Source organism: Crotalus tigris, unplaced genomic scaffold (genome assembly GCF_016545835.1).
Source record: "Crotalus tigris isolate CLP2741 ecotype Arizona unplaced genomic scaffold, ASM1654583v1 scf7180000017628.32516253702:7417878, whole genome shotgun sequence".
Taxonomy (NCBI): Eukaryota; Metazoa; Chordata; class Lepidosauria; order Squamata; family Viperidae; genus Crotalus; species Crotalus tigris.
In genome coordinates this window covers 539,207-550,291 of record NW_024096523.1, presented here as the reverse complement: position 1 = coordinate 550,291, position 11,085 = coordinate 539,207, and the positions used below count along the sequence as shown (strand labels likewise).

The 11,085-nt window shown below is 35.8% G+C and overlaps 1 protein-coding gene across 3 annotated transcripts in view; it reads right to left on the bottom strand.

Annotated features, from left to right (window-relative positions):
• Positions 1–583: 583 nt before the first annotated feature.
• The window catches only part of MARCHF3 (membrane associated ring-CH-type finger 3), a 119,174-nt gene continuing 108,672 nt past the window's right edge, over positions 584–11,085 (bottom strand). For all 3 annotated transcript variants that reach the window (XM_039334159.1, XM_039334160.1, XM_039334158.1), the window contains 2 exons: positions 10,306–10,515; positions 584–1,005 (listed from right to left, as the gene is read on the bottom strand). In XM_039334159.1, coding sequence (XP_039190093.1) covers positions 847–1,005; positions 10,306–10,515 — 369 coding nt within the window. In that variant the 3' untranslated portion in view covers positions 584–846. The remainder of the gene's footprint in view (positions 1,006–10,305; positions 10,516–11,085) is intronic.

Genomic DNA, 11,085 nt, shown 5'->3' with positions numbered 1-11,085 from the left:
ATCATGGCAGTGAAAGATATTCTTGCACATAAAGAGATCCACAGGTAGTTGCCAAGAGAAAAAAGTGACTCAAAAGCACAAAAATAAAACAGAACAAACAAACAAACAAAAAGAAATGTTACAATTATTGAATTTGGGAAAATATAGAACAGACTTTCCCAATTTGATTCGTTCCTGATGTTGTAAATGCATGATGTTAACTCTGGAAGTAGCAGTTCCAGTACACAGAAGGTGTATAGCTGGAGAAGAGGAAATATACTACATAAATATCAAAACCTCATTTTTTGGGGGGGGGATTGTGCTTAATAGGTAATTACAATCCTTCAATTTTTTTTTTCTCAAGACATTAGGCTATAAAACTTTTCATTAGCCTTCCACTGAGAATTTTTCTTTTAGCTGTCTCTGGACCTAGTGCAGCTGTGTGACAAATGGGTTTTGTATGCATGTGCTCTCTCACATACTCACCATGTCATTATACTTCTTAAAGCATCCTCCAATTCTCCTTAATTAGTCTAAATATAGGAAGGGGGAATGCAGCATAGAAGATATCTGGACCTGTCTCAGAAATAATACAATTCACATATTTTGCAGTGTTTGCCATCATAGTTTTTAATCACAATTAGAAAAGAGTTGCATCCCTAGTGATGCAGCTATCAACACGTGTTGGAAAATTCCATACAGTATCTGCTAAATTTTAGACATGTTTGGCAGCTTAGCAAATATCATATGATTGCAGCATCCATGATTTAAATTGCAACAGTCATGTCTTTTCTTCTACAAAAAGTGTCTTTCCAACTATGATGCTACACACATATAGTTTGTGGTCTCTGGACAAGATTATCACAATTAGACAATGGTCTCTTTTGAGTTCCTTTTGACTGAATGCAGGCCCAGCAAGGACTGCTGGGTAGAAGGGATGCTGACAGACTTTGGGATGAGAAGGATAACTCTTTGATTGGTCCGACGCCATTCATTGTATAATCTACAGTGATACCTAAAGGATACCTGCAGGAAAATAAAGAGAAATATCTATGGTTAAGATGACTAGAGAAACACATTCAGAAGAAAAATCAAGAGCCTTTTAATACAAATTGCGTTATTGTGCCTCAACCTGGATGGTTCTCTTTTAACTCCAGTTCTTCTCAACTCAACATGCACTTCAAGGAAATCTTGAAAGGATTTAAAAATTCAGTTTTTCAATCTGCTTCTGTAATACTTAATCTAATTTTCCTTTTCTATAGCAGCCAATGGAGCTAAAAGATACCTGGTAATAGGTCAGTCTATTTAGGATCACTTTGTAAATAATTTCAGTGAATTCAAGAACTGTACTCTGAACTCAGTTTTTTAAAAAGGCTGATAGTGTGGAGTATCATCCCTTTTAAAAATATGTTACCTTGCTATGCAACAAAGTAAAGCAACTTTCTTCAGATTGGTATTTGGATTATGCAGTAATAATTTGGCAATGGCTTTCTTTGGAAATATCCAAATTTTATTTCAGACAGATCAATATATTGGGATAATAGTGACAACATAGTTAGGAAGTAATATATATAATAACCCATTTGTAAGGAGATTTAAATGATCAGAGTTCTTTCAAGCTGCTGTGATAGTATTTTTATAATGGCCACTGGATTTTCAAATTCTTCTGATTGGATGTGTGATAGTGGTGAGAGAGGAATAGTAGGCAGATTCCACAATGCCATTTCCTGTCAGCTATCCGTGCCCAGGATAGAAGGTAAGGACTATTTATAAAACTCATTGTGAAGGAACTAATTATTGTGTATCAGTTTCAGGCTGGTGTGACTAAGAACTCCCTTCAAGAGGAGATATCAGGAACATGGAAAAAGCGTAGCTTTGCAGAACCTTAGCCATCTGTGGAAGACTCTGTTTTCATTACCCATGCCCACTAGTGGAACAATAATACCACAGGCTATCTACATTTATGGGCTTTTCCTTAAGTTACTAAGATTCTTTCCTAGAGTCCCTCTCTGTTATAGAAAGGATAGTTTTTCCAGCAATTTTTGCATTATAAGCCAGGTTCTCATTGAAAATTTAAGGCATTTTCACAGGATAACATCATCCCATTATGTCAGCCCATCTCACCTAGTCAGGCAGGGAAGATAAAATTGTGGATCTCGTCAGCCAAAGAATTCTGACTGGCGGGGTCCAGGAAGAGAGCCTTCTCTGCCTTGTGGAACACTCAACCTGGAAGTGAGGCAGGGCCCCACTCTCCTGACTTTCCAGAAAGGCATGAAAACATGGCTCTGTGGCCTTGCTTGGGGAACACAGATGAGCACACAACTGGCAGGTTAGTTGATGCCCTGAAAGCCCTCCCCACACCTTTTAATCAATTTTTAACATTCCTTGCCTCTCTTAAATTTTATATACTGTTTTTTTATGCTTTTGATATTTTATTATACACTGCTCAGAGGCCTTCTGTAAGGGAGATGGGCAATTTTTATATACGACAAATAAACAAACAAATAAATAACCTAGTTAAGCCCGGTAGGCTGTTTACAATGAGTTCTTGCCTACAGCCAATGCCTAAGCAATGTCAGCTACGGTACTCAAATTCAGAAGCTCAACTTTGCATTTTGTAAGGAAAGTCTTCAGTTAACAATGTTGTTAGTTGATAGCAAAATTGTGTAAATTCCACAACCATTTCTAAATCTTTTGGGCTTTCTAAAAACATTTTGACTAAACATTTTTGTAAATTTATAAAATTAGTTATAAAATTCAAACTCCATATGAAAGCAGGATCTGTTCTTCATCATTTTGTTAAAAAATCAGAAACTTGGATCCAGGACCCTTCCTGCCTAGAACAGAGATGAGATTTGTTCATTGATAATGAAAACAATGCTTAGATTCATTTAAAGGGGTAATCAGCAGTCTTTGAGAAAAACAGGGTCTTATTTAGGAATGACAGAAAATAGCTCCTTTGAAATGTATGGATCTCTATTCTCAAAATAATTGCTCCACTAAATTCATTGAGATACAGCAGTGTTACTCACCCAGATGGCAGGGTTTCATTTATACATGGCTTAATAGGAAGGCCAATGTGAAAAAATGATAACCGCCCTAAAGTATATCTTATGAAAGACAATGTATTAATCAACAATATGTAATACCACAGCACTGTACATCACAACATTCAATACCTCTGGAGTTCTGGACTATCTATGGTGAAGTCTCAAAGCCAAATTATGCCATAAGTAAAGATTGAAAATAGAGTTTAATTGGGTGAGTGGATTCAGCCAAGCATCATGGATTATAAGATGTATTAGGTTCAGTTAACCTGATGCAGGTTGCATATTTGATACATTTTAAACCCTTTTCTTGTGGTAACATAAACTGCAATAAGGCTACTAAGAAATTGCAACTATTAGAATCACATTTGAAAACCAGCAGCCTGAATCAATATCAAACTTAACTAGAACTTAAAATCTAATTGTTTTATATAATTATTTTGGCAATATAAGTTTGAGCTGAAATGGAATAAGATCATCTGAATTGTGCCCAACCTCCTGTGCTACAGTTATTAGTGAATTGAAAATGGACAATAAAATGACTTCTTTAAATGAAAGCAAATGTGTTCAAATAGTATGAACAGTCCGATGTTTTTTTGTTTGCCTGGAAAAAAAACTAACAGGACTGTAAGGACTATTATACCATTTCAGTATCAGACCCTATGCAATTTTGCACAGACTTATGCCATTGTGTTAAAAAAAAATCATGAGGTAATGAAGTATAATCCAAGCATATTGCAAAACTGTTATGCGGCAATTGGTTGAATAGAAACTGGATTGGGATTTAATGTGAGTCAGTCAGTCAGTCAGTCAGTCAGTCAGTCAGTCAGTCAGTCAGTCAGTCTGTCTGTCTGTCTGTCTGTCTGTCTGTCTGTCTGTCTGTCTGTCTGTCTGTCTGTCTGTCTGTCTGTCTGTCTATCTATCTATCTATCTATCTATCTATCTATCTATCTATCTATTCATCTATCATGTATCATCTCCTATTACACTGAAGCCCTGTTGTTGAAACTTTGAAACTTCTTTTCTGGGAGTACATTGCCTCATTAATACAGTCCATTCCCACTGAAATTATAACAGGATAAGAAAGGTTCTCCCATCTGGCAAGCAACATAAACCATGCACTTACCATGCCCCTGAAACTGTATATTCAATACACTGATGTTTGGTTTAGGCTTATCACCTCCCCATGTATGTGTAAAGCAACACTCATGGATGAAAGGCATTTTTAATGATCAGAGATAATTTAAGTTATACTCTGTACTGAAGTTTGCAAATTAAGATCCTTATCATTAAATAAATCCTCAGGTGCCTCCCTAACCTCTCAACTTTCCCAAGGGGATTTGAGAAAGCTGTAGGAAGAGGACAGCAACAGGAAATTTCCAAAGTTTGATGACAAGGACCCTCATGGGCTGTTGGATTCAGCTCTCCAACTGTAATTTAAAATGCGTATTTATTTGGGTAGCAATTAAAAGACAATAAAATATGGTCATGGCATACTTTCTAGAAAATATAACTCCTACATACTTCCTAATATGAAATATAATTTGGGATATATAATTTTTAAAATCTGTCCTTTTCAGTATATCATATATTGTTTATCTACATTTATGTTTATGTACATTTGTTGACTGCAGCAGCACAACAGGAGAACTGTACCAGATAATATAAATAATGAGAAAGATATTAATACAGTCTGCCTATTATTTTAGTCAGAGTAGAACTTATCGGAATTTTTTTCTGGAAGACTGACTCTGCATATGTTATGGAAATAACATACAGTAATTTTATTGAAACTAAAGGATGTTTCCAGTCAAAAACTATTCCAGTAAAAAATTGGTTTGAGCAGTTTCCCCTAGTACAATTGGTTTGAGCAGTTTCCTCTAGTTGATTTAAACAGACATTTTATTTATTTAATAAACATGTTTTTTTACCAACTCGAATCTAAGAGACTCTAGATGGTATATACCACAGTAGATCATTAATAATGCTCCTGCCATAATTTCTCCTAAGGGACCAAAGAAAATGATTTCTGGTGCTCTTTAAAATGTCAGAAGAGAAGGGACGAGGCACACATTTCTCAACTAAACTGAGCCATCCTGTATGTTCATCATAGATCGGAGAAGCCCCAGGGACTCTGTGTTTCCATTACACGACTTACAGAACAGCATCCCTGACAATGTTATACTTGTTCTTACTGTGATGGCTTTCCAGAAGTCTTAAAGACTGGATTTTTCCCCGAGTTTTTGCTGGCTGAATTTAATCTTACTAGTAATTTTTGACAACAAACTTGAGAGTTTCTTATACAAGTACTGTTGTCATTTAGTATTAGTATTTTTTTTCTTTGTGAACATCTTAACGCTATTGTCATAATGCCTTTTATCCTGCATGTTTTACTGTAATACATTTGTGTAATCCTAGGGATGTTTTAATTTCATTTGTCTGTCTGAAGTTGGCAAGATATAAATTTAATAAACAAATACATAAATAATGTGGCAGCCATTACTGAGAAGAGCTGCCTTCTGATCTATATTCCATGGGCACAACCTCTCTTGATGTTTAGACTGCAGAAGGATTTATGGGTGATAATTAGCACTAACAGTAACTAACAGTAACCGGTGCAGTGATCACAGAATAGGAGAGACTCTGCAATAATAAGATTCTCTTGTTAAGAATCTGGTTGCTGCATTCTCTACCAGTTGCAGCTTCCAACTGCAAGCTCTGAAAGGCAGACCCATATTAAGTGTGTTGCAACACCAAGGTGCATGATCTCTCTTGCTGGATGACAGTGTGTGTGATATGTATGCATGGGTACTGTATATGTATATACGCACACATATTGATAAACTGAAATTAATCTTGAACTGTGGTTAAAACATTATTTTGAACCTAAAATCCTTCAAAGAAAATGTTCAAAATCTTCTGATATTTTTCTCCAAAGCTCTCGATTTTGAAAGTAATGGGGTGTTTTTTTCCTTAAAATTCCATGCAATCAAATCACAAGTATTACTGAAATATTAACACATCAAAATGGTTGTAAAATTAAACATGGCTTTTCAGATTAGCATTTATGGACCTGAATGGTAGAAGCTAAACCTTTTCATTTTATTTCCACATGAAACACAACAAGTCTCTAGTCTGGAGGAAAGACTGTCTTGATGTTCATAAAAAGTAGGGCAAATAGATTGAGCCAAAACCAATTTACCTCTTCCAACAATAAAAGGAAGAAGATGTTCCTAAGGTTGAAGACATGTAGAAAGCTGGAATGCATATAACTGTAAAGCAATCCATACATGCAAGCAGACTTAGGGTAGAACACATTATTTTACCGGCTTCAAAATGTATGCATGGAATTGCTGTCAGAAACTCTTGTTCTATAGTGCTATTTTTTCATACTTGGCGACTTTTAAGATGTGTGGACTTCAACTCGAAGACATCCCCAGCCACCATGATATGAAGAAAGCTATAATCCACATATCTTAAAACTTGCCAAGTTTGAAAAATACTGTTCTATAGCTTCTTTCAATTTTCTTTACATCCATTCCATATGCAGGATCCTTTTCAAACAAGTCATTTTCCCATATGATTTGGACACAGTGTCAGAGCAAGATTTAGTGTGCTTAAGGTAGTTTGGTATTTCTGTGATCTTCCTTATAGTCTGTTTATATTTTTAGCCTATTGGACTCTGAATAAGAATCTGAAAAAAATGAAAGCAACCTGAAGAAATGGTTGGTTGCCAGGAGGGAAATACAACCTCTTAAAGGATCCATAGGACATGCAAAGTTTCTTGTCTACTCCTACATTCTGGCCTATTTAGTTGTCCACTCCTACCCCAGTCACACCCACTTTTTCTGTTTTCAATGAAGAGTTAATCATAACCACAGATATAGCTGATGGCTTTTTCTTATATGTGGATAGCCTTCTGGCTTCACAATGACATGTAGATATCTCAGAACTTCTGGAAGAGGGATATAACCTCTTTCTTTTTTTCTGCTCTGTAGCTTACTTCCCAAACCTTTATTCCTTGCAATTTTGGATACACAAAGGCATTCTTAGGTGTAAACAATGAAAGTAAATGATCAAGTGTGCAAAAATTCTCAGTCTCCATTTGCTATGCCACTTATGTTGGACTGCAATTCCCAGAATTCCCAGATAGACAATGTGACCTTACAGCTATTTTTCTTAAGCCTGGGAAAAGTGGTAATACTATTTCCTTCCAAAGTTGGTTCTCTTATCAGAAAAATAAGATAGAAACTAATATAATTTCTGATCTAGAACTCCTGTGCTAAGTAGGCATATATTATAGCTATAGCATTACCTGAATCAACTGGCTAAGCTTATTTTTGGTAATATTCTCAGTAACAATGCATGAAGTAGATCAAAATGGAGGTTCTAAACAGGACTCTCAGATCTGGAAAGCAAAAATCCAGATGACTACTGGGGACAGCAAAAGGTTAATAGCTTTTTATAATACTCTGTTGCTATCTGGGGACTATGTGGATTTTTGTCATCCAAATTTCATAGACTTATTATAAAAATTTCTTCGTGCCAAAAATTCATAGAAGGATCTTGTAAGTCCACATGCTTTACAAGACAGAAAACAGAGTATCAAACAGCATTATGAATGCTGAGTAAAACAAATGTGGTCCATCTAATATGAAATGCTTTAATTTATACAGATGTGCTGTCAATGAATTCCTTTTTCTATCAGGAATATTCACCTTATTCAAAGGTTCTTAAAATAAATGCTAAAGTGCATGCAGTTTTGATAAAGAAACCATAATAGGATTGAAAAACCATACAATGAAAACATATAGAACAAGACCAACCAAATATGCATGCTATTTTTTTCATTCCAGTGCTCTCCAATTAGAGACTACTAAGAGCAAAAGTAGAAATTAAAGATGGAACATATTATTTGGGATTGAACTAACATATTTTCAGCTTTCTTTCTTTTACGGATTAGAGAAAACTGCAAACACCAAGTATCAGAAAGTTGGTGACCTTCCAAAGCTAGCATATATTAATAACAGTTCAGTGAAACAGAAATTGCAGAAAACTAAGGAATTGGAAGGTATGCATAGGAACAAAGGAAAATAATTAAGAATGAACATTGGGGAAAAAACACTGCACTTCTACTCAGATGTAAATTTCTTTGAGCTTAATGGAGCTTAGTCCCAACTAAAAATATTTAGAATGGCATTCAAAAATAAGGAAAACAAGGAAAGGAGAAAATAGATGAGCAGAAGTTTACAATCACAGCAAGATGAATATCAGGGTATAACAGAGAAACAAGAGAGAGACCATTCCTTGCTGTTGAAGATTATGCAGTAGTTGTTTGAATAAGAATTTTCAATCCTATGTCAAGATAATACCACCATTTTTTTGTAGATTAGTGGCTGCACACTGCTGAAACCAATAATGAAAGTAGCATCTTTTAAAGGGGGGGGGGAGATTAAGCAGAACATGTTTCTTTTTTTTATGGAGAGGAGGACACTTCTGTTTACTATTTTTCAAGTCTGACTTATGTCTAATGATGTCTGCGCAGTAAGGATACCTTCTCCCATGAAGCTGCACACTGGAACCTGTTCTTGATGGCTGCTGGACCACAGTAGGCATATCTGGGGAAGCACAAGTGTGCAACATACTTGACAGGAAAGGAAAGTCTTTTGGCATGAGTGGTAGTCATGGCACTAGATGCAATTCTTTTTCTTCTTTAGTCTCTCCTATATGATTACTCAACTCGAAAGGGAGGTTGACTAAAATCTATATAAAAACGTCTACCCTATAATGGTATTACAAGATAAAGGACAATAAGTAAAAAAGTGGTTTTCTTTTCTTTTCATTATGAAAGCATCTGTAGAGTTGATGCATCTCTGCTATAGGAACCACCGCTTCTTTCCTGCAGATGCTTTTCAACTGGGAAGATTGACTGCATTCTCTTTACACTTGTTCAGCAGGGAAAATCAATCAGCCCATTTTAAGTAATTCAGCAATTCAAAAAGGATCACATTCTCAATTCTTCCTCCATATTTGAGACATCTGGATGTCTGGAGGAAGAAAGACAGCCCGTGTTTCAAAATATATTAGTGTACAAGGTTACAAGGCAGAAACTGTTTGGTGGTGTCTAACATAGCTTTCTCACTCAGGTTTAACTAAAAGCTCCAGACTTGTTATTCTGAAATCTACTGAGCCTTGAAAAGTGTTTCTTATTACCAATCGTGAAGGAAAAAGACAGCTCAGATCTTTCCTACTATAGCTTGTTCAGAGCACTATAGTTTGTTAGTCCTGAACAATGTCCACAAAAGCTTATTTAGGAAAGATGAGCAATGTCTCAAGTTTCTGGTCTGGAGGTAAATGCAGGTGTCTCAGAATTCACATTAGAATGAGAAGCAGGCTTATATAAGCTGAATCTTTCATCCCAAACTTAGAGAAAACAAAGCATGCTGGATAAGATTTCAGAGATTTACCTTCAGTCTGCCCATTATTAGTGCCAAAAGAGAAAGGAAATCTGTTTTATTTTTTCCTTGCTGCGTAGATATGATGTTGATGATGTCTGAAAATATTTTGCTACCTATTTTCCTAGCACTGTTTTATTAGGGTTTCCCCCCCCACACTTACTCATTGTAGTCTGGCTAAAGTCTCTTCATTAGGCCTTTCCACATACTGGCTTGGATCCAAAGCCATCTGTCTACAGATGGAATACTTTTTAATCTAAACAATGCATCTAATATCACAGACCAATTTCTGTGGTAGAAGAGATACTCTTTGTTAAATTTGTCCTCAATCTGAATATAATTTCTAACAATATGTTCTGTAGAGGAGGGATGGGGGGAATGTTATAAAATAATTCTGCCATTTCTCCCAGCCAAGAACATTCTAAGAAGAACTTCTATATACTATATATTCTTTTAATGACCCTGCAATCCCTTGCTTCGGGGTGAGGTTGGGGCAACTGACTGGAGCTGAGCATTTACTGGCTGGATGCCCTTCCTGACGCCTGCATGGAGTTCACAGCCGACAATTATTCACTGCGCCAGAGAGAGAAGTATCTGCTGCCAACTAGGATCGAACTCACAGCTGCCTAAGTGTGAAGCGAGAGTTCTACCTCTAGGCCACCAAGCCACTCACGATTTTAATATATATTATGAAGCTGTTATTCAAATAAAGAAGTTTGATCTTTTTTCATACAACAATAAGTGTCATCAGATGTTCCCAGAATAACATTATAAGATTTATCATACTCTAATGTAAATAGAAGTCGAAACAAAAGACTACTTACTAGTGTCCAAAAGAGGTAAATTGTGAAGAGTGCGACAGTGAGTGCAATGAGCCCAACAGCTTCTAGCCTACTACTAAAGTGCAGATGGTCCACTGCTCCCCGCAGACACAACCAGCCGGAGATAGTAGCCAATGGAGTTATAAACAAGAAGCACACCATGTCCCCAAACAAAGTCCGTTTCTCATGTTGGGGGCCAGGATTTTTTAGCCACTGCAGAAAGAATCAATGCATAGTCAGTCTCAACAAAAGGTATTCATTCAACTAAAGAAACCATTTTCTATTATTTTTATACAATGTTATGTTTTAATAAACAGTAGAAGTAAGGTCACATAAAATAGAAATTTATTAAGCAGAGCTGCTTGTTTTTCAGCCAGTATGAGGTAGGACTCCACTTTGATCCTCTACTTATATTACAGCAAAGTATTTCCATTTGCTCTTTCATATTTGGTATATAATATTTTCTAAAACTCTAAAATTATTTTAATATTGCTAAATAAATAATAGTATGCAGATTGTATAATGCGAAACAGTATCCCAAGGTTAATCAATAACTGCTTATTGATAGTTCTTCCAGTAAATATAATAATTTGTGTATCATGAGATGTGTCTATATTTATAAAATCGTGAGTAGGCATGGATATAGATTCAAGGAAGAAACAATCCAGATATTTACATTTTGACAAGCCCACGGGGAAAGGAAGGAGAGAGTAAGCCATGTTTGTAAAAAAAAAATGCTACTAAAACATCTATTTGCATAAAGCAAAAGGTAATTATTGGAAA